Below are 24,145 nucleotides of genomic sequence, written 5' to 3' on the forward strand. Positions count from 1 at the left end.
TTCTCCCTCCGCCTGTGCCTGGGAACACGAGTCCGAGTTGGGAGTCCCAATGGGGTAGATGGCTAATTCCAGCCTCATGTATCTGTCTTACCCATGAGCAGCGGTGGTGGAGCTGCAGCCAGGAATTAAAGCCAGCGTGGTAGGCCTGTTCTTCCAGCACTCCCAAAATCCAAGGAGGAAGAGCCCAACCTTTGCTGTGTTATTACAAATACAGAGAAGAGTGTATCTTCCCATAGACCTTATCATCTACTCTTGTGAGCAGTCTAGATCAATAGTCCCCATTCCTCCAACGTGACCAGGGGTCTGATTTTGCTTTATGTACAAAACTTGGTAGCAAGTTCTGAAGACCAATTTTAAATGGTCACTGCTGGAACACTGACAACAGATATGGAGAGATCTGATGAGAGATGTTTCTGTAATTTATTAATATCATGAATACTGTTACACAGGATGCATCAAATAAAACCTCCATATCAGTCAGCAAAGAACAATATCAACATTAACTCAGGCTGTTTGCAAACTTGAGGTATTAGGCTAATGAAATGAAGAGGGGGAATGTCTTTGCTTGAATAGGAAAAAAATAGAAAACTTCTGGTGTAGAATTTACCTTGGTGTGCTGAGAACTGATGTTACTGCATGAGTTTGGCATCTCTTAATGGTTGTACTTTGTGTGCCTTGTATTTTCATGCTGAGCACTAAGCTGAATGCTTCTTTGTAGATGTGTTCTGTTACAAACTATTTGTTCTTTAGCCTCATGGCCATTTCTGGAGTTTCTGCCTGTATTTCTAGTTGAATGGATGTTTATTACCTATATGGAATTATATAGCCAACAAGGCAATGCTCAACCAGGTGTGTCATAGTAACACTCTCTGCTAACAAGGAGGAGTTGTGCAGAATTAAAAAGAAAAACCCAGCCCCAAAAAAACAGCATGTGAGAAGTGTGTTTATATTGAACTGTTGGATGAAGTTGTGCAAGCCTATGTGCAACCAAGCGTGGTCAGGCTGCCTCTGCTGCCAGGGATGCCACCCACATCTGCCTGGGTTATGCCTGCATCAGCTGTTTCCTCCAGCCCTCCACCTTGCGCTGAGCCTGCTGTTGCTGGATGTTGCTGCTCTACCTCCTGAAGCTCCTCCAGGCTCCCCGGGGCTGAGGCTCTCTGCTCCTCACAACACCTCCTGCTGCAGGCAGCCGCTCCTGCTCCTCCTCAGGTCTCCTAAGCCTGCCCATGCCAGGGACCCCGATGGGCCAAGACGATGGAACAAGCCTGGAGGTAAGTAAGCCCTGATTAAAGACATGTTTTTTATCAACATGTCTGTAGATAAATCGCAAAGTACAGCAGCAATTCAGCAATTCCTGGTGAGGAACTGCCAGGCAAGGCTCCTGCGGGCAGCTTTTTGCAGGAAGCATAGAAGCTTGCTGGAAATATACTGAAATCCAAGAAACACCACATACAGACCTGGAGCACTGGTTGCTGGATTGATTTGTTCATTAGGTAATGGCTGCTTCTGAGAGTAGAAACAGAATTTAACTTGCAGTAGTAAAACCAGGATAATTTCTATAGTTCTTCGGAGACCAGTTTGCCCACTTTTATTCATGAGGTAATGAAAGCAAACCTTCCCACTCTAGAGCTCCTAATACTCCTTCTGTATTCGTGGCCTATTTTTCTGCTTAAGGACAGGGAGGGACCATTGAGTCACACAGAATCTCGTGCTCTCCTCCTCCTCTCATTTAAATATTAATATGATGAATTATTGCTAGAGTAACAGCTGTGCACTGCTCATATCACAGCAACATAACCTTCCCCTCCTCATCAGAGCACAGCTATTCCTGACTCGCCTTTTCTGATCGACCTTCTCACTTCTTCTGGATGACTTTTTTAAAATTACTTTGTTAGTTCTGGTGTGGTATCATTCAGATAATTGTTTGTTCTTTCTGCTTAAATATTAATGATACTGAGGAAGTCAAAAGATAGCTTCAGTAATGGTAAGTTAAATATCTGTGTGTATTCTCCTAAGAGGTCTGCTTGTTTAGAGAGAAAGAAGTATAAAGGATTAAGTCTTTCTAACTAACACTTAAAAACATCTCTCTCTCTGAGAATTACCAAAATAATAGTATATTTATATAAATAAAATCACTCTATACTAGTCAGTGTCTGTAGATAATTCAGAGGAATACCTAACATTGTACCTAGAAGTACTAATGCATTGCATTCTCTGCAGATGAAGTATTATTAGAGAGACTGCTAATAAAATCATAAAACAACTCTGTACAGACTGCTGAAAATAAGTGTTTGGCATCAAACAGAGAAGGGAGGGAATATGAAGGAAAGATAAACCACCATGAGAGCTCGATACAATTGGAAATACCAACGTAAAGCACTCCCTGCAGATTTGGAAGTGTTAGCAGATGTTAAGTTTCATGGGTAAACGTCCTCCTCTGCTGAGCACCTTTTGCATGCTTCTTGTGTTTATGCATGTGTGTGGGTTTTTCCCCCTGAAAATGTCCCTCCTTGGAGTACTTTCATGCTGCAGAAGGGGCAGCTGGGTTTGTTGGTTTCTCGACTGCTCTTGTAGAGAACTTAAAGCCAGCAGGAGTGTGCAGAAATCAGGTTTACCGGATTAGCTCAATTGCTTATATTTAGCATTGGATGAAACTCACTGCTCTTGTTACTTAGGAAGATAAAAAATCTGAAATGCTCTTACAAAGATTCTAAAATTAAATGTCCATATTTTTATTTGAAATTTTTCATTCTAATATTTTGGTTTAGTAAATCAGTCAAAAAAAGTCAAACAAAATGCTTTCCTTTTGAATAAACTATTGTTTTATTGCTTTGGTTTTTGTTTTTGTTTTTTAAATAGCTTATAAATAAAATGGGAAACTGAAAAAAAAAATAATCCCAATTTATAAATTATTCCTTTCTTTTCCCACTCCTGAAGAAATCAGTAGAAACTTTTTTTCCCAATCAGCCTTACCAGTGACAAGAGAAAGTGATGCAAGAACCTTCTACTGCCTGAGAGCTCTTCCCATTCAAAATCAGTGTCTAACCCTACACCCGGTTAGGGGCTGGGGAGACATAAAAGTGAAAAGAGAGTACCAAATGTGTTCTTCAGTCACTGACTGCTCTGATGTAATGCTAACAGTACTGCTGTTGCTTCTTGAATAATTTTTCCACTCTCCTTTTTTCTGTACAAGCACTTAGTGGAAACAAAGAGCTCGATCCTGTTTGCAGTTCCCACTGTAGTCAGCAAGAGTAAACTCAGGGATGGAGACATGCTCAGTACCACCTTTATACATGTGTATATGTTGAAGTTTTCTCCCCTTTGTGTTCTGGTCCTCCTCAAGTTTGTGGGAGCTGGGGTTTTTTTCCTCAGTTTACCATTCACATCAGGGAGTTTTTAGTTCTGGTGCAGGTTACCGTATTGCAAATTATTTGGCAAAAATGCTGCTTTTATAAAAAGCCTTGGTAAACTTGTAGCATATCCCCCAGATTAGATCTCATTTCAAACAGTCCCTTCAGATGGTTATCTACAGTGATTACGAATGAACCTTGTGGCGATCTCGTAACTGTCCCCATGGACGGAAGAGAAACGTGCTGTCAGAACTACAAATAATTTACGTAACCCAGTTTAAAGCTCTAACAAAATGTTCCCCTGTTAAGAGGATTGTTATACTTAACGTGTGAGATGAAAATACTTTCCGAAGGTCAGGAATGCACAGAAGATAGATTAGATCTCTGGAAAAGACAAAAAATAGGGTTTTAGCAGAAGTTTTTCCTCTGTCAGACATTCAACTTGGCATTCTCAGGAGCTTATATAAGCACAGCTTTATCCCTGCAAGTGCTGTGTTCGCTCTGCAGAGGGAGAGGAGCCTCAGAGCTTCAGCTCTGCATGTGGTAAAAAGTAACTGAAGGTACAGTGGGGATTGGGGCTACATTCTGCCACCACTAGTACTGTAAATAAGAGTTTGTTTTAAAGAACACAAGGGTGGATTTGGGATGTATTACCTAGATTGTGCCTGCTGCAGGTGAGGCAGGCACCCCGCTGCAAGTGGGTGCCCCAGAGGCGTCTGCTGAAGAACGAAGGGGTGAGACAGGCTCTGCAGAGGCTGGAGATGGGTGCTCTGAGAAGTACATCTGACCCAGGCAAGGCATCGGGGCGCTGGGTCGTGCACTCCTGGTGTTCGGTGACCTGGTTGCATATGCTCAGTCAGGAATTAATGCTGTCTTCATGAAACTGTCAAACAGAGCCTTGAAACCTAAATTTGACACACTGGGAAACAGCTTTGTGAGATCTAGTTTTTCGTAATAGGATCTGGGGGTAGGGCAGGTATCGAAATGCTTTTCACACAGGATACAGTGGGAATAAAAATAAACTACAGCCTCTGTAACCATCAGAAATTCAGGCTGATGTTGCTATTGTCCTTATCCCCTGCACACAGTTACACGTGGTTTCTGTCCATTCCTCCAAACAGCCAAAAACTGAGATTACAGAGAAGCTAATGATGGAGATTATTTAAACACTTATCTCCTCACTTCCTTCACTGTTGCATTCCCCTGATTCTTGGGTCTCCCCATGTAATCCTAGGCCTCCTGGGTGGTAGGAGGCTGTGTGACTGCGCGTCGGAGCAAGATAATAGGAAGAAGCCTTGTCCTGGAGAGTGGGATATTTCCTTACAGGAAACAGCCCAGCCTCCTGCTTTCCCCTGCTGAGAGCCTTTTCCCAAAATACCTTTGCAAAGTGGAAAAGAAGCTTGAACAGGGCCCAGCAGCAAGTGTCCCTGTAGGGCTTCCCTGTGCCCTCCCAGAAACCTCTCATCACTGGGAGGACACTGATAGGACCATGTCTTTTTCAGAAGCTTTCTGGACCACTTTTTTTCCTCCCTAATGCATTCCTATGTAGAAAGACCCTTTTACCACCACCTTCTCTGACAGCTAGTGGCTTTCCAGACCCAGGGATGTCAGGAGAAGGCTGCCCAGAGAGGTGATGCAGCTCATGTTAGCTTTCTGGGTACCTTCTGCTGTGGACAGAGAAGGTGTGAATGTGCCTGTTCCTTTGCCCAGGCAGAGGAGCTGTGATAGAGAGCAGCTGTACCTGCGGGAGCAGTACACCTCTTGGTGGCTTGGGCAAAGCTGGGAAGTTCTCGTGTTGGGATCGCCTTGGCCTTGGTGTTTGGCTTAGTTTCTATAGACCATGACCTTGCTGATGGCTAATTCTTTGGATGGAAACATTTTTGTGCCAGGTATATTCCCAAATCTGAACTTTGCTGGAATGTTTAGCTCAAATATTTTGTTGTTTTACAAGAACTGGCATGGAGGAGAGCATTGATTTTGCCCTACTTAAAAATAGGCAAAAAAAGGGTCTTAAAAGGCCCTTGCCTGTTCTAGAAGAGGGCACTCTTGAAATCCAGAATCAAAGACGCACATTTTATCTTTGTGGAAAATCTCTTGATGTCTATGAACTGGAGTCCTCAGGTTTTGCAGACCGGATAGATGTGGTAGCAGGTAAATTCCCACGCTGTCGGTCCTGGGTGTGCTCCTACCCAGTCCACTTCTGAACAGAAATTCTCTTGTGACTGCTGTGTTGGGTTTGGGCATCTTAGTTGAATAGAAGTGGACTGCTTTTACTGGCTCCTGGTGTCTCCAGTTAGGAAGCTGGAGGTAGCTACCTCACTCACATGTGGAAGAAGCAAGGACCAAAGAGGGAGGAAATTTTTCAGGAGTAGGTTGGGAGAAAAAGCTTGTAAAAAATGAGGTTTTAATTGGAAAGAAGAAAAAAAAATAGAAATTGGGAAATGGGAGGAGACTTGGAGAAACTAGATGAGTAGCTGAGAGGGAGTGGAGAGGCTGATGTGGAGGGTTTTCTGGTGGTGGAGAAAATCACAACTGCCTGGACAAAGCCTAGCATAACTTGCAAAGAATGAGAATTCAGAGCTTCGGGGATCTGCAGTTAGTGCAAGAACTACCAATCACTTTGAAAAGTAGGTTGGAAAGTTGAACAGTGGAATAAAGTACCAATCTCTTGCAAAATTCAGTTCTAGTAATCTAAATAGTGTGTCTGCTGTTAAGGGCTACTGTGACCTTGATCTTTGTGGCTCAGTTCAGGAAAATGGAAATGCTAATATCCTGATGTTCTTGCAGATTGTAGAAATTAATTTAATGGGTATTTGCAGAGCCCTTAAACCCTGGTGGTTCTGGCTTTAGACTGGGGCAATATGTGATGAATAAGACATAGGGCAGTACACTGACTTTATTTTTTCTGGTATCCAATTACTGGTAATCAGGTGAGCACTATTTGTCTTGTGCAATGAATGAAGCAGAGCACTGAGCACTTGCAAGGGGAAAAAGGCGTATCTGCTCATGCAGTAAAGCTGTATCAGAGCAGATAGAGCTTGTTCTGATTACTGTGATTGTCATGTCACATGGAGTTCCCTTCAAAGGTCAAAGAAGCTGACATTAAGGCCCATATTCCCATGTTCTCCTGCTATCTGAAACATTAGGGCAATCAGGAAGATAAATCTTCTTGTTCCTCTGTGTGAAAAGGTTCAAAAGTTTCCATTACTACTCTGCTGTTTCACTTGATTTCAGCAGGCACTGCAGATTCTTGGTTGAAGTTTTCCTACTTGACAACAGGCTGTTCAAGCCTTGCCACTGATTTACTATCGTCTAGCAATGATTACACTTGTATTGTTTACTAACAAATGTCATTGGACCTAGGACAATGAACATGGGGTACAGGGTAGTACTTTGATCGCAAATTGTACGTGTAGTCCTTGAATCATTTTTACTACAAGCAAATGAATTGCCTTAATTATTTAAACAGCAAAATTATCACAAACCATAATAATCTGACTTTTGTCTGTACTTCTAGGAAGCATTTAGGTAGTTCATGCAGCTGTGGAAATACCAGCTTGGGTAGTCTGTCAGGAAAAAAAACAGCTGACATCTCGAAACCTTTGCTGGATTGAGGGGAAAACCACCACCTTGGTTTTGATGGATATTGAGCTGTCTTGTGAAGGCTTTGTGAAGCGTCTCTGACAGACAAGCTTGAGAGTGTTAAATCCTTCTTGGAGCTGCCCTTGGAGCAGGATAGTTTGGGCAGCAGCAATGAAACTCCTAGTCCAGCCCCAGCAGGATGGTTTGACTCTGAAAGCAAGGACTAAGACTCATGTCCCTCCTTGATTTCTGGGATGTATCTTTTCCAAGGCAGTCTGTAGCCAGAGAGGCTGTCTGTGCTGGAAAAGTTAACAGCAAGATAAAGCTGAGAGGTTTGTGAGCTGCAGTCTTACCCCTCTAGGCCACCATTTCAGGACACAGGCTACCAGGAAGGGTTTGCCCACTGTTGTCTAGCGGCTGAAGCCACTGTTTTGGGTGACCGAGTGAGATCTCCCGCTATGCAGCACCACCTTGTCACAAAGTCTCACACTACTGAACACGAGTGAATGGATTTGTGCACCTAACTTCTGTGATAGTGGATACAATGGAACAGAAGAAGGGTTGTTCAGCTGGCTTGTGGTGCTGTGAGCCACTGGGTACATCAGGTTACAGACAGGAACCACATTTAGGGCAATGCTGTAGTACGTCATGGAGTACACATGAACCCTATGATCATGTTGGAGTCTGTTGAATTGCTGCAATCGTGAGAACCAAGTATTGCAATTAGAGCTGGTCTAAAGGTTGAAACTCCCTTTCTTTGAATCATGTGATTGCTTTTGTTTTGGGAGTGTCCAGTTTAAACAATACAGAGAAATTTGAGATAATGGTTAGCAACTTTTTGTGTTTACTAAAATAAGCTTACCAGGAACTGATTTTATTTTAACTGAGGCTTAAATGGTTCTCCAGGGCTTCATAAACCACAAAGAATGAGGGAGTAATAGCTTTCCCCTGTCGTAAAGTATAGCTTTATATGTATGTGTAATCTCTTAACTTTTCATTTAGCAGTTCTAGACTGAATGCGATTGAAAACTGTTTAGAGATATGCTGAAGATAAGAGAATGCTGATGCACTGAAAAGCAGAAGGTTTCTCTACCTCTTTACCTTTCTTAATTCCAGCTCACTTGCAAAGTAAATATTACATTTCAAATAATGGAAAAACCTCTAAACATAACTATACAGTTAAATGCTTACCTCTACAAGATCAGTTTCTGGTTTTAGGACTGCTTCTCAGTGATTCCTCAGCACCAAGGTATCCTTTGGAGGTGTTTTTGAGAAGCAGTCTGCAGGAGCCCTGTACGAGAAGAACGTGTCTCTGTGGAGGCAGCTATCCAGTAGTGCAGTAAAAGGCATATGAGACACATTTTCTCATAGGTCAAGAAGTAAAAAAGATATACAAGATCTCTTTCCAAGTGCAGAAAAGAATGCAGTCTGAGTTTACAATTTTAGGAGGTTTTATGCTTGTGGTCATTAAGGAGAGTTGGATCTCATGCACTGGAGCTCTTGTTGAGCTCTATAGGGGCTGACAGCCTTCTTCACCTTCACTTGTAGCCTTCTCTCCTGTACATACGCAGTGTGTGAACACCCACTAACAAGTGGATTTGCTTTTATATCCTGAAATATATGCATGGACAGATGTATTCCATTTCTGATTGTATAGCCTTTAACCGAGAAAGTTTGGGATGGCCCAGTTTCAGCGCTGTTGTACCTCTAATAGAGGTAATAAATCTCATGTTTTTAAAACAACAAAGATTCCATCAGATTTAATGTCTTTAATGGAAAAAAAAAAAAAAAAAAAGAAGTTCTTTAGACTTACAGAAATGTAGATCATGGGTAAAATCAGTTAGTACAAAAGCTCAAAAGATGTGTGGTGTATTATTTACTCCTTTCATAGGTAGGAATGCTTCTAGGCTCTTCTGTCTGCCATGGAAACACATAGCTTACAAATGATGGGTAGAAACCATCCCCTCCTGAGAGTAGGATGCCTCTGAGGTATGGGTCACCAGAGGGATCAGATATACCATTGTCTGTTAAAGTGAAATCTCAGTAGAAGTGTCAGGCTAGCCTCCCCAGTGCTGGGTCTGTGGGAGAAAGCACTGTGGCTGGTTATGATGATGCCCGTGGCTGCTTTGAGGCCAGCTCCTCTAGCTCCATGCAATGCTTAACTGCAATGTAGGAACATAGAAGGTTTAAATGCATCACACTCTGGACTGGATGACTCAAAAGGCACATCTGCTGGGGAGGTACACTATCTATTTCTCACTAATACTTGTAGTCTTCCATGTATATCACTCTGTTCAGTCATCAGCGGTGTGCAACTGTGATAAAGAGTGGGCTGAGAGGTGCTTGCTGCTATTAGGAAGAGGAGCCAACTTGGTAATAGGGGAGAAGGCTGGAGTCACTGCATTGAAATTAAATCTGTTGAGAATTTTGACATGGACTTAAGAATGCTGAGAGTTTGCTCCTATTCCAAATAAAGCATTTATTTGGGGTTAAATTACTGTGCTTTATCTTCATGGAAGCTGATAGAAACAAAATGAGACAGTGAGTTGATGCTCCATTCTGTATTACCATTGTGAAGAGGAACAGATAGTTCTTGGGATCAGATGAACAGACACAGATTAACCTCTAAGCAGTTATTATTGGAGCTATTATTGGAGCCCATTTAAAGCAGTTTGAGTTGGAAGGCCTTTGCTGAAGCTGATGGGAAATGCCAAGGTAAGAAGATGATCCCAGTGTCTGGCACCAGTCGGTGTCTGGAGAATCTCCAATGCATGTGTTAGCATTTATAAGTGTGTTAGGAGGGGAATGCTCCTCCTTGAGAGTAAAAGACAAAGCAAGTTTAGACAATTCTGGTCAGTTTTTCCTCTTCAAAGGAAAATTCAATTTTCCTGGTTTTCATTGTAGTGTAGTTGCAAGCTTTTTGCTTGAGCTGTAATATGATAGAGAGAGCCTGTGTTTCATAAGCCTGATACCCTCTGTAGTAAACGATGCTTCTGTGCATTTTTTATCCCCTGTGTAGTAGTCAATGGTGCAAGTCCCTCTTTCCTGAGCGCTTCAGACAGTTGGTCTCTGTGGAGTGGCCTGAGATCTTGCATCATTTCCTGTCATCTGTCCAAAGTTATTTATAAAACATCTCCTGATTCTGGCACATAGGTAAAACCCAGTTTTCATGAGAAAACAAATCGTTTGGAAATGTACTCACTCCCAGCAAGTGTCCCAAAACTGCTGAGAAAACCTGAAACATCCTAGAAAATCTTAATGAAAGCTAAGATATAATGGAGTTGGGGAATATGGGGAATTTAATAGTTCCATATCTTTGTAGAAAAATCTTTAGAAGTAGATAGTGCAACATGTGCTGAGAAAACGTTACAGAGTGTTAAAGGAGAGAAGGTGGTTCCAAAGTTTATTTGTTAATAAAATAAAAACAGAGTTTTGATGTCTGAAGATACAACAGAAGTGACTCAAGGCAGCTTCTGTGCTGCTGAGTTTTTGACATGTAATTTGGTGGTAGAAGTTCCATAAAAAGTTTCTACTTTTTGGTATTTCTTAGGTTTTCCATCTCTTTAGCTTCAGGAGACTGACTGGGGTAGGAGTCTGACAAGGACAGTAAGAGGCATTAAGTGAAGCAGTGTGCTCCCCAGTGAATCTGCTGTTTATGATAAGTGCTATTTTGGGAATCCTGAAAAAGCATGTTGGCCACAGACAAAACGCACCCTGAGCAACAGCACTCACATCAGCTTCCCACTGGCCTGCCTTGACCCTGCTGGCACTGTGCTTCTTGCCTCTTAAGCCATCCAACATGCTGCTTGCTTGTGAAACTGCTGTATCCATGAGCTTTGGCATGTTGGAGACCACTGTGTGCAGGGTAAAGTGAATGCAGGATGGCCTTTGCCTGAGCAGTCACAAAGACAGGATTTCTTAATGTGTCTCCCAATCCAGCCTGTTTCATCCTGTTTTCGCAAACTGCCATAAGATGTATCAGAGTGCTGCAGGTGGCCTAGGGAGCATTGGAGTCCATGTTCCACTCATGAAGGTCTCTACAGGGCACAAATCTAAGTAGCAGTAGAGGTCTGATGCTCTTCCACTATAACCAATTAGTATTGCTTTTCCAACCCCCAAGTTTCTCATGGCAGCAACGGATCATCCTCTTGATGGCTGACAAAGATTCACTTCTGGCCATGCCATTCATACGTAGGTTATTGCAAAATAGTATTTGAAAGTGTTTGAAATGCCTCAATTCACTGCACCTCCCTTCTCCCTTTGTAAGCTTGTAGATAACATTTGTTGCTATTTGATATGTATAAGTTGTGTAGCCTCGGGCTGCTAAAGCAGTGTATTAACTGATGCCCATGTATTTGTATTGAGTTTTGCCTCCTGTAAATGTAATTCAAGAGGATCCTGGTGTTGGTGAAAATGTCAGTGAATGTTAGTTTAATTATTTTTTCCTCTGTAAATGACAAGCTCTGCAGCACCAGCTGTATTTACAATTGCACAGCAGAGGCTTTATCTCTGCAATGCAATAGAAGTAAAATTGCTGCATGTAGGAGGGTTTACCGTTCTATAGGATTGAAAAAGAACAGTTCTACATAGCAGTATGTATAGTTCTGCCATTAAATGCAATAGTTTTACAAAACCATATAATTGTTCTACATAAATCCATCATTGGGCCTTTATAACTTCTGCTCAAGAGGTAACGTATGTTCCAGTAGGGATCCAAAACCAAATGCTTTTCTTGCCGAGAGCACCCTGCCCTGCTTCCAGGGCATCTCTCCACATTGGAGTACTCAAGGTATTACAGATACTTAAATATTATCTGTACAGTATTGCCTTACAATATATTGCCTTACAACTCTAGCAGCACTGCAGCCAATGCAATAACTAGCAAAAAAGGTGCCTTAGACAATTGCTCTGGTGCCACTTCAGTGGGCAGACGTGTTCTCCTAACTACTTCGCTTGAGCTGTTGGAGGCAGGGATGAGAGCAGTGCCTTCCTGCAGGTCTGAACAGGGCATAACTGTTGCACACAAAATTCTCTTGTACCTGAAGTGCTGGGAAAAAATCATTTGGTGCTTCTTGTTTCCAACTCATCCTATGCTTTGCCTTGTCACAACAGCCCTTTTCCTCTTTCTGTGGAATGTTTTTCAGCTGTAGATTCATCCACTGACTGGATCTACAGCCTGGCTCCAGCACACCTCCTTGTCCCACGCTGGGAAGTTAGAAGCAACTCGGGTCACTTGGAGCACCCAAGTGTGAAAACGTTGGTAGTAGTCATCCTTTAAAAGGTGATTAAACCTAACACATACTGCCTTAATTGCCTACCTTGGTAATCTTTTTTAATGTGTTTGCTATTCTGTGCATGAAATACTGATAGCTATCTCTATGCAAGGTTAACTAACGAGGAATTAATGAAAGGCTGAGAAATCTGGGAGAGCTCCAGCCCTTCAAGTGCATTTCACACAAAGAGTGCTGATGCTTTCAGTGATGACCCAGCCACAAGGCAAGTTTTCTAAGCTTTCCTCTTCTCCCAGTATACCATGGTTTTGCAAACTACTGCTTTAGGCAGCTGCTCTGTCCCCTGTGCTAAGTGTTGGTTAAGACATCATAGAAAAAAATAGGCAATGGAATTGTCTGACTTAATAAAGATGTGTGATGTTAAGCAGGGAACCTGCATGCAGCTAGCTGTACCGAAGTGTCCTAGATTGCTGATGATCTACCAAGGGGGAAGAATGACTTGTTCTAGTTTAAGTGTTTAATGACTTTTTTTCCTGCAGATTCACAGAATTTCCAAAGTATGTCACAGAATCCATTTATTTCTCACCTCAAAGTTGAATATCTTCTATGACTTTCTTTTTCCACCTTCATTTGCCCTTTGTATTTTGCTGCCTTTGGTTTGAATTGGTCTCTGTTAATGGTCTGTTCTTTTCCAGTCTTTCTATTGTTTCACACAGGGATGAAGATCTGAGGGTTTGCCTTTTTCCTTTCTTCTAAGTCCCCTAACATTGTCCTAGCTTCTTTTCTGATCAGAATGTAGATGGTACAAATCTTGCTCTAACAAAGCTAGTTCCACCAAGGGAGTGCAAATGAGGTGACAGCATGCTGCCTGTGCGCAGGTAGTTTTGGCTACCATCAAGCAGACTTCAACTAAAAAAACTAAAACCAAAATTTTTTAGAAGTTTATAAGATGGCAGCTTCTGTGTGGTTACCTCCTAATAATGCTGACATGAAGTATGCTTTAAGATTTATTGGGAAAGCTTTAATGTCTGCAAACCCAGAGAGCATTTGTTAGGAAAATGTGTTTGAGTTTTAAAAGAACAAATAAAAAAACCCTGTCTCCAGTATGGAAAGGTATAGTCTGACCTTTTCCAGGAAATGGAGGTGCACAAGAAGTGAAGTTGGGTTGTCAGTGAAACTCCAATTTATCTGTTTGTGGTGAACATCAGCACTATGAAACTGTAAGCTGGAAGAGCAAGTGTTTTGTAAAGGCTCTGCTTAACACAGTTAAGGTAGCAGTTAAAGGAGACCCAAACAAACTATTCAGACTCTTGGGGAGTTGTGCCAGGAGAACCAAATCATACTTCAGAGCCCAGATCACCCTGCAGAACACAGGTAAGCACGAACAGGCCAGGGAGGCAGCAGAAATTGAGTGTTTCTTGAGCCTCTGCCCATCCCCTTTTAATAAGTTGGATTGTCTTTCTAAAATCATCCCTATACCCATGCAAAAAGAATCCCAGACTTTGATAAGAAGCATGGTCAGTCCTTAAAAACATATCCTAGAGTACATTTCCCTTCCTCTGGGAGAACATGTAAGTCGAGCAGGAGTGGTCCGGCAGGAACCCCAGGTACTGTCTGCTGTCAGTCTTCCCCTGTGTGTGTTAGCAAATTCAGCTGCCCAGGGGACTGATCCTGCAGGAGAAGCCAAGAACCAGGTGTCACCTTAGATACCTTCATCTTCACTGGAGGTGGAGGCTGCTTGATGTGAGCTACGCTCTTAAGTTGAGCCTTTTCTGAAAATACCTGGAATCATTAGAGGGAGCTGCATAATGCCAGAAAACAAAGGGTTCCCGCAGAAAAGCCCAGCAAAGCTATGAAACTGAGAAAAAAAGCCTGGAGCTGCCAAGTCACCTTGGGCAACCTTTTCAAACTGCCTCCAAATCTTTCTTCCCTTGCCAATTATAATGGGTGTGGACACTTAAAAATACTTTATTCTCTTTTATGCCACAAGTAACACACAGGACTGAAATATTACATTGGAATTTACTGTTTGATCTTTTTCAACTTTAATATAATAAATGAATCACTGCTTCACTTCTAATTATTTTTTAATTGCTGGGCTTTATGACCTTCAAATTCCAGTCTTTTTCTTACTCTGCATTTTACTGAGCTAGTATCTGCAAATGTTTTAGAATGGACTGGTATCGTATAGCATATCATCTTCATGCTACGGAATGGCATTTTGGGGGGAATGGGGAAACAATTTGACTCAGTAATTTGTAGCCTAATCAATAGGATATTAAAAATCTGAGAACAGATTAGCAAATTGCTGGATTAGATAGCTATAAATTGCCATGTGACACACAATTAAATTCTGAGCAACTCTTTCTGACACACATTGTAATTCTACAGTGAGGCTGAAGACAAGTAACATTCCTGCACCATGCTCTTCTTGTTGCATGATTTTCCTCTAAATTTGAAGGATCTCATTCACTAGATCTTACCACAGATCCTTAGAATGGCAGAAAAGAACTGGTGGGGTGGGAAGAAAGCAGATCTTGATTTATTAATTAGAAACCCCCAAAAATGGTGGTACGACTGGCCTATGTGAGATTTATGAGTGAGTGTGTGCTACCCAGGCGAGGAAGCGTGCCATTTCCTGCAAGGCTCCTCAATGTATCCTAAACAGTGTGGGCTGCTGCAGAGCAAACTCCATGGACGTGCAACTTCTCCACCTGACTGAAACGGCAATATGGGAATTGGCAAATAGTCCCAATGGACACAGTACGATGATGGGTTCTCCATGTGCTGTTGCAAGGCTGTAATATAAACTTTTTCTTACTGCAGTACCCTGGGATCAGCTCTTTTGCCTCTCATAATGAAAATACGTTGTATGGGTGGAAGGATTCTTTAATTAACTAAATAGCTCTGGGTTTAGATATATAACCACTGCTGCTCCTGCCTTTTTGGAGTCTCAAATCTCTTTCTTTAATGCAAGTAAATACTCCTCTGTGGCTTGGCTCTGGTTGACGTCCTAACATCACCTCTTCCAAATATGCATTCCTGCAGTTTTGTTTTCTTTATAGACTGTATTTAAATACAGCCTTCTGGAGCAGCCAGTGCTGTAATCTTCCAACTCTTTTGCTGGGTAGGCAGAAGAAACGCAACTTTGTTTCTGACTTTTCTCCACTGTTGGCAGCATGGTTAGCTGACTGTAAATGACCATCTATTGTGATGTAAAGTGTTAGATTAGTTACTACTGACTTCTGCATCTGTGCTATCAGCACAGTGCTGTGTTATCAAGTATCACCTCTCCTCCTATTGGGGGCAATGTCCAATGCAGCGTGGTTGGAACTAGGTGATCTTAAAGTCCTTTCCAACCCAAACTATTCTAGGATTCTATTGCTGTGTTGTGGCTGAGGGAAATGCTGAAGAGGCAAAGCCCTAGATCTTGCCTAGTCTGGCACTGCCGGGGCTCGGGATGGACACACGTTTCAAAAGCACGAGTTTGACTCTAGGGAAGCTGTCAGGACGCAGCAGAGATCAAACAGGAGGAGGAAGCAGCAATTGTAGTTGAAGCTTTAGAGCATTACTGCAGTACTAAAGGACCACTATTAGCATCTGTAAGCCTCTAGCTCACTATAACTCCACCAGCAGCGTGTACCCCCGCACACACAGCTCCACTAGGCCCATTTCGTTGAAGTTCTTGGCTCAGCTGGTCTTTGAAAGTGCTGAATTCCCTGGCTAACTGGACATAGGGGCTGCTGGGAGCTGCCATGTGCCACGAAGAGGCGAGGCTCTGAGGTGACTGCTCAGCGAGAGGGTGTCCTGCCGAGGCCCCGGCGGACAAGCATTGCGGAAGAGGCCGCGTACTCCTTCGGCCTCCAGAGCACGGGCAGCGCTCGCGGGCGGCCGTGCCAGCGCCGGGCCGGGCCGGGCCGTGCCGTGCTCTGCTTCCCCCGAGGGCCGCCCGCGCCCCGCCACGCCGCGCTGCTCCCCGCCCATCGAAGGCGGAGCCGCCGCCGGCCCCGCCCCTCCCTGCCCTCCGCGCCGGGTTACATGGCGGCGGCTGCGGCAGCGGCAACTGCGGCGAGGCGGGGGGGCGCCGGGCGGGAGCCGGTGGCGGGGCCGCGGGGCCTGGCCGTGTGAGCAGCGCAGCCCCCGATGAGCCTGGGAAGGCCCGTGAGTGCGGCGGGGCGGGCGGCGAGGCTTGGGGCGGGCGAGGGGGGGTCTCGGGCCGCCGCACACGCGGGCCCGGCCCCGCCGCACAAAGGCGCTTTGTTCCCTCCCGATGGACGGCGGCGCCCCCCGGCCCGCCGCGCTCCGCGCCACCCACTTTCCCCCGCTCCGCCGGGGCCTGGCCCGGCCCCTCCGCACTGCGGCGGCTGCGGCCCGGGGGCAGAGGCGGCCCCGGGGCTGAGGGGAGCGAGCGGGCGCAGACGGGGCGGGCGGGGGCGGCCGCGAGCGGGGCGCTGCCAACGGCCGCGGCCCGCGCCGAGCGCTGAGGGTCGCTTTCCCGCCGGAGCGGGCCCGGCGGCGGCGGCGGCGGCGCCCTGAAGGGCGTTTGAAGGTAGGGGTAGGACTCCGCGCTGCGGCGGGCCGCCGGGTCCGCTGGCCGCGGGGCGGTGCGGTGCGGTGCGGCTGGGGCCGGGGCCGGGCTGCTGCGCCGTTTCCCCCACCCTGTGGCCGGGGGCATGGCGGGCGAGGATGCCCTCTGCCCGAGCGGTCGCCGGTGTCTGGAGGGGCTGTGCGGGAGGAGCCGTCCCGTCCCCGAGGGGCGGCGGGAGGAAGGATGTCCTTTGCCGTGACGGCTGCGGGCTGGCGGCTGCCGACGGGCCCGGCCTCTGCCAAGTCTGCGGAAGTTTTGCAGTTGAATTGGGTGCCGGCGGGGCCTCGGCGGCGGCTCCCCGCGGGGCATTCGGCGCTGCTCTGCAGCCGCCGTGCCGGAAGGCATGGAGACAGGTACCGCCGGCTCCTGCTGCCAGCGCGCCCGCAGGCTCCCCGTAACCTCCAGCACCTTTTGTGGAAAAAGTGACTTAATGCTTTCCATAAGTAGCTTGAAACGCCTGATGAAAATAGCTTCAAGGGAGGCTGCTCGAGTATCGGGATTTAGAAGAACAGGTACCCTTGGCTAGGCAGGCAGGATGCACACACTTGGCCTCTGTATGATGAGTATCTTTTCTCTGGCTAATTCAGTGCCATTTTAGATCAGCCTAACAATGGTGAAGTTAATTGTGTCAAGGAAAAAGAAACAGTGGTTGGTGTGTTCTCATATGGCTCATGCAAACGTTGATAAAAGCACTGTTGCCAACAAGCCTTTTTTATGTGTGTATGAATATATATGTGTGTGTGTGTAAAAATAACACTGTGATAGTTCATAAACCAGTTACAAATTCCAGGCTTACAACAGAGGTAGATTTTAGTTTGGTAATCAGCTTCAGAAAATGTGTACTGTAAAGCTAAAGCAGGAACTTTAATTTCAGCCTCTCAGGCTCAGTCTTTGCCGTGTGGTTGTTATCTTTAATTTGCTCTTGACTGGTTAACTGTTCAGTGGAACAGCACACGGTAGCAGATCTGCCGAGGCACAGAAGGATGTGCTTAGCTGATGGTAGGCTTCTTCAGTGATGAGTTTTCATTGAATTATCCGAAGGCAGAACCAAACCACTTTTATTTCTGATACAGAAAAATGCAGTGGATTTTTCTGTGCTTTTACAGATCCTTCAGAAGATTTATAAACTAATAGTAACATTTGCTGACTGCCAGCACAGAGTTCCCTAAACATTGTGGGGAGCAAGTAGGAGGCTTTAGAAAAGCAGCAGTTTGGTGAGTTGGACGATGACTCATTCTGCCTACTGACTGCAACGTGGCTGATCTAAAAAAATACTTCTGTGCCCCGTATTTTTATAGTCAAAGGGATAGTACTTAGCAGGTTGTATAATATGTCATTAGTCATTCTTGGTCTTTCTCTTGTGAGTAATGATTTGATCATTATGTGGTCTGCATAATCAAATTAACTGGTATCTCTCTGTCTCATTTGTATCTCTGAAAAAGTAAATGTCTCATACTTGACTGTGTTTCAGTGTACATCCTGTTTCCTGAAAACTGTGATAAATCCACGTGCAGAAGTTGAGTTTGAACTGAAGGGGCTGCTTGCATAATGCCAGTCGAGTGCGATGATGTCTGCCAGCGCTAGGAATAATGTCAAAGATGACAGCCCTTCTGTGGGTCACTTCTGTCGCCCTCTCCTGAGAACCGATCTGTTTTAAAAGCATAGTTGTAAACCACTTAAGAAACTAGTATCTTTGTGTTTCCCTCTTTAAACTTTGTGGGAGGAAGGAATAAAAGTACTGCTTACACAAAACAGTAGTCTTGGGAAGGTGACAGTTAGCTTAAATGAAAACAGAAGTGCCTGTGTGAATAGCCTGTTCAACACACATTGGGGTGATAAATCCCTCTTTTTCTTTTAATACTATAGTCCAAGTGGTCAGAGCATGTTGCACAACTAAAGAGGAGTTTGTCATTTTTGTTTTAGAGTGTATTTCAAGACAGATAGTTGGACTCATGGTTATGACTTTCATTGAAACTGGAAGTGCATAAACTTAACAGGTGTTGGTGTCACTCTTTGTAAATATTAATATTTTTAAAAACCCACCTCGTTATTTGCCAAAGTTAAATATCTCCATAAAATGCGAAGAAGAATTTGTTATTTTGAGCTCACTTTCGGCTTGAGAAAAGTCTTGATTTCTTCTAGTTGATTACCCTTTAAGTAACTATTATCTTAAGAGTGAAAGAAAGTTTGGGGTTAACTTTTTATTGTCCCTCCCTCCTATCTGCTTCTGGTCCCCAGGACTGTTTGTCTTAAATGTCTGTTTGCTATTAACTCATGATGGGGAAACTAGTTCAGCAGCTTCCCTGGCCCCTGGCGCAGGCGATGCTCTGGGAGCTGCAGTCGTGGCAGAGGGGCCAGCTCATGGGCGATGGCAGCGAAGGGGCTCTAGCATGTGAGCAGAGGGCTGTGCTGGGAGAGAGATGCAACTGGTGTAGTGGAAGAAGTGTGTCTTTAATGTGAAAGAGAAGATAGGTGTAGTTAATTCATGGCATTAGCTTAAAAGCAGAATTTTATTGTGTAGACAAGGATACATGAACCTGCTATAGCATTGTCATCTGTTACATTTCCGAAGTAGAATTTTCAGTGGCAGTAAACAAAACATCACTCTCAATTACTGAATCTTACTATGTTTTAGTAGTGGGGCATTTTTGCTAGGACAATCTTCAATTGTCCTCATTGTATTCCTGTGATGTACTCTGGTTGTTAGACAGGCTGCCTCCTGGTCAGCTTCCTAGGACTAGATCCTGTTCTGAATGATAGCTGAGCCCTGCTTTCTGTGGCTTTGGGATTCAGTAATTTGCTCCTAAGTTACGGAGGAAGTTTGTAGCAGGATCAGGTCAAATTGAAGGCTGTGATGGGTTGCTTGTGTTGTCAGTATTTGTTTTCTTAGCAAAATCACTGATTCTGAAAATCATTATGTGCCTTCTGAATTAGTTGTCGCCTAGTGGAAGGATTATAATATAAACTGTTTAAAAATGCATCATTTCAGAGATACAGAATGAAAATTTAGGACTCCTACTTCCGTAAGCAAGTGGGCCATAATTCTCTTTATCCTTGAAAGCAGTAATGTCATTACTGCTTTCGTGTTGTACTTTTGCTGCTGCCTTTGTTTAGGCACGACAATAAAGGATAAGATCTGAGTTACAGTGAAGAGATCAGCAGATCTTACTCCTTGCTACTCATGGACATCTTTCTGAATCTGTTCCTGTGCTGTTTTATGGAACTAGCTGAAAGAGAGGTTTCAGATGTGTGACCCAGCTGGTGCAAACCACTTTGGTATGGCTGCATATTGAAGACATCAGCAATGTGAAACAATAAGCCTAATTATGGGGAAGAATACAACTGGGTTTAGATGGTCCCAAGGATAGAAACCACAGCTTATTGCAGGGTATTTTAACAGAGGCTTTGGGCCTTGAGTTAACATGAATTTAAAGCGTTAGTGTGAGCTACGAAGATGAATTTCCATAACAGTTTTTTGGAGGGGGTTGACAGTGAAATGGAAATGGTCTGGGTTGATGTAAACTTCGTTTACAGGCAGCAGCTCAGAATGAGTGAGCCTGAAAGTGGTGTGTGTAAATGAGAAAGTATTTTTAGGTTAAAAAAAAAAAAATTAAAAATCAAGAGGCTACACTTCTGGGTTTTGTAATTGTGAACAAAGAGCTGGATAGTCACCTCACTAACTCTAGGACAAATTTTATCCTTTTTCTTTAAGTGGATGCATGGATATTATAAGAAGGGTGCCCACGCTGGTTTCTTAATACTGATACAAATTCAAGATACTTTTGGGGAAAGTACCAGTGTTATTATATTTGTATGAAGGTTATAATAACTCTTGTAAAACACCGTCTAAAATTAGGGCTCTTGGCAGCGTGTGAAGCAAGGAATCTCAAGGCAATAGTTACACGTGCTGAGTAAAGAAAGCTCTGAAGATCACCCTTCTGGCAGGGTACTGTACCACATCAGTGGAGCACAGCTGAATGCTTCTCAGTTTAGAAATCCTCTATTTGGTGATCTTTACTTAAAAAGAAAAACACAGCAGATGAGAGCATGTGTTTGCTCCTTCTTTGCTGTGTTTGCTGTGTGGCTGTACAAACACCTGCAGGCAGGTGGTGTGGGGCAGGAGGGAGCGAGCTGGGGCACTGGGGCTGTGTGTGTTGGTGGTGGTCAGGCTTGAGCCTAAGGAATGGTAATGTTTAAATGTGGTGAAACAGTCTTGTTTCTGTTTGCCAGTGTGCCTGCCTTTATTTTTTTTCCTGCATGCAATTCTGATTACTTTAGTGAATTGAGGCCATTATTTCAAATATGTTAATAATTGGTCAGCTGCTCTTGCTGCCCGGTAAGGAGTGGGGAGACTTGTTTTGCTTGGTCCCAGTTGTCCTGCTGAAGTGCCAGCACAGTTTTAAGGGAAAACATTTGTACAATTAATTCTAAAGGGTTGGGATAGTTTGGAGAATTTTATGTTTATTTAGAGAGCTGGATGAAGAGCTGAAATGTGTTAATCTAAGGTTGATCAGAAGACATTTAGTGGTTTGATGTGACCTATAGTTGTGGGGGAAGAACATACAAGTGACTTATAATGGAATTGCCCAAACCTTGCCACAGTGTGTGAGGTATGCCTTTGACTCTTCTCCTTGTGGTATCTTTGAGCTTTTAAAAGAAATGAGGATGTTGTGCAAAAAATGCAACCTGTGGTCTTTATGACTGCATTCTGCTGCAACAAATAGGGACGTTTACCAAGAAAATTACCACTTTTGTTTTCATAAGTAGTAGTTGCGTTCATTAGACTATTCAAAAATAAGTTATGTCTGAAAGTGCCCATATATATGGAGAAATGGTTATAGAATGTATCAGTTACTGTGTAAAATGTGTTTGCTGTTTCTCTTTGTAATCCAGGTTGGGTAAGTGTGAAGTAATTGATAAGGTAATATTTGTCTAATATGTTGTAATTACCCCTGTGATTCCTGTAACAATGAATTTAGAGAAGCCAAATTATGATTTGATATATTAGTAAACTTTATACAAAATCACAAGTATTTAAGCTTTATAATGTATGTGTGATGTATATTCTGGAAAGTCAATAAATACTGGGAATGCACAAACCTACCCTTTTTGTGTGCATGGTACCCAGTAATCTCTTAAGGTGAAATAGCCTGATTTTGGCTTTGAGCAAAAGTTTAGTGGAAAGAATTATTCCAGAATTTAGTGACTAAGGTGCAGGATATTACTGTTTCTGACTTGTCTTAACAGCTGTATTGGAGAGTTACCAAGTTTTCTGTGATGTTCCCTTCTTTAGTAAGATTCAGTAAGATTTTTCATTGTATGCCTTTTATTCTCAACAGGTTATATCTAAAACTTTCACAATACATGTTTAGAAATGATGGTTGGTGATTATCATTGGTTTTCCTCCAGGAGCATGAGAAGTATATGCCATTTCTGATTAGTTCAGCTTTTATGGTCATTTCTTATTTTGTAGCTAGACACTAAAGAAGTTGTATATTTAGGGAGACTTAAGGAGTTGGGGGAAGAGGAAGAATTCTGTATGTGCTGAAATACTGATGTATTTTTCTCTGCTTTTCAGGTTGTCACGGAGTAAAATGGATGGTAGCTTTGATTGTGATTGTGGTGAGCTGGAGCCACCTGATCATTAACAGAAGGCATCTTTTGTAAATCAAGAGCTGCCAGTTTCCCATTTAACTAGACTGTAAACAAAGGAGAGAAAAAGGAGGAAGAAGAAAAAAAATAGTGCTTACCAGCACCATAGAATGACGCTGCTCAGGACCAGTCCAACACTGAATGTATCTGCACTGTGAGGAGGAGGATGTTAATAGAAGCCTATTATGTGCATATTTATTCACATTTTTGTTAAATGTTAACCAGTTTAGCCCAGTAGAGCTGAGTGCATAGTATGTCATTTCATTCCGTTTGAGTTTCTTGTGAGTATTTTCTTTAATGTCTGCAGAAATGCTGCACCTTTCTTGAACTATGAATGCTGCAATCTTTCTATCTTATGCTCGGTTTGAGTTCTAGAGCTTACGGGCTCTAAATTTAAGGGGACACAACAGGCCTGGCTGGCTCATAATGAAATGAGAGTGTCAAGAAACCATCTTGCAGTCAAAGCCAAGTGTTTCTTCTCCCTTTCCGTAAGACCTTTCCTTCAGATACCAGTGGAAGTGTCTCCGCGTGTTTACAGAAGCTTAGTAGTTTGAGAAAAGAGAAACGTAAAGAATTTAAAAATGGCAGAAAAATTTGAAAGTCTCATGAACATTCATGGTTTTGATCTGGGCTCTCGGTATATGGACTTAAAACCACTAGGCTGTGGTGGAAATGGCTTAGTTTTTTCTGCTGTCGATAATGACTGTGACAAAAGAGTGGCTGTCAAGAAGATTGTCCTCACAGATCCCCAGAGTGTTAAACATGCTCTACGTGAGATCAAAATTATTAGAAGACTTGACCACGATAACATTGTCAAAGTATTTGAAATCCTTGGTCCTAGTGGAAGCCAGTTAACAGATGATGTGGGCTCCCTTACAGAACTGAACTGTGTTTACATTGTCCAGGAATACATGGAGACAGATCTGGCTAATCTGCTAGAGCAAGGCCCTTTACTGGAAGATCATGCCAGGCTTTTCATGTACCAGCTGCTACGTGGGCTCAAGTATATTCACTCTGCAAATGTTCTGCATAGAGATCTCAAACCAGCTAATCTTTTCATTAATACTGAAGACTTGGTGCTGAAGATTGGTGACTTTGGTCTTGCACGAATCATGGATCCTCATTATTCCCACAAGGTATGTGAAGAGTGGGAATATTCAAGTGATGCACTCGCAATTGTGCCGCCTTAGTGTTTTTCTCCATTTCACAGAGGTAGATAGTCTGTGAATGGTCTCGTTAGCAGGTGGGATATCATGTTAGGGATCATACAGTAGAACTGGAATGCTTGCAAATAGAGTAAAGCAGATATCTGGATTACATGTTTTGTCTCAGACAGGACTACTGCAAGCGTAAGATAAAACTTTTTTTTTTTTTTTTTTTTTTTTTTGCTATCTGTGTTCGGAAAAGCAGATTTTTAACAGTGAATACAGGATCCGAGATTAAGAGCAACATTCAGAGGCATAACTGCAGGAGCCTTAGACAAGTTTATATGTGGTGCATTCATAGTGTACAAGTGTGGCTGCTTCCTGGGATTGATTTAGAGTTACTGTTGTCCTGGTTGAGGTGTTTCACAGCAGTTTGGTATAATCTCTGTGTTTATTTGGCATCTGGGAATAAGAAAGTTTTGCTGCAGTACCTCATTTGACTAATAGTGTGATATTTTAGCATTGTTACTGTTCACAACATACTGCTGTTACATTGTAGAAGGTAGAAGGGCACAGAAGGGGGCACACGGTACTGTC

At 43.4% G+C, this 24,145-nt stretch overlaps 1 protein-coding gene across 4 annotated transcripts in view; it reads left to right on the forward strand.

Moving 5' to 3' along the window:
* Window positions 1-580: 580 nt before the first annotated feature.
* The window catches only part of MAPK6 (mitogen-activated protein kinase 6), a 30,121-nt gene continuing 6,556 nt past the window's right edge, over window positions 581-24,145 (forward strand). The window contains exons 1-4 of one of the 4 annotated variants that reach the window (XM_030498729.1): window positions 581-1,271; window positions 12,077-12,213; window positions 12,318-12,428; window positions 22,330-23,539. In XM_030498729.1, coding sequence (XP_030354589.1) covers window positions 22,985-23,539 — 555 coding nt within the window. In that variant the 5' untranslated portion in view covers window positions 581-1,271; window positions 12,077-12,213; window positions 12,318-12,428; window positions 22,330-22,984. Of the gene's footprint in view, window positions 1,272-1,775; window positions 1,985-12,076; window positions 12,214-12,317; window positions 12,429-16,145; window positions 16,325-16,392; window positions 16,713-22,329; window positions 23,540-24,145 lie in introns of those variants that run through there. The other 3 variants (XM_030498728.1, XM_030498727.1, XM_030498730.1) reach the window with 3 other exon arrangements.

Source organism: Strigops habroptila, chromosome 9 (genome assembly GCF_004027225.2).
Source record: "Strigops habroptila isolate Jane chromosome 9, bStrHab1.2.pri, whole genome shotgun sequence".
Classification (NCBI taxonomy): domain Eukaryota; kingdom Metazoa; phylum Chordata; class Aves; order Psittaciformes; family Psittacidae; genus Strigops; species Strigops habroptila.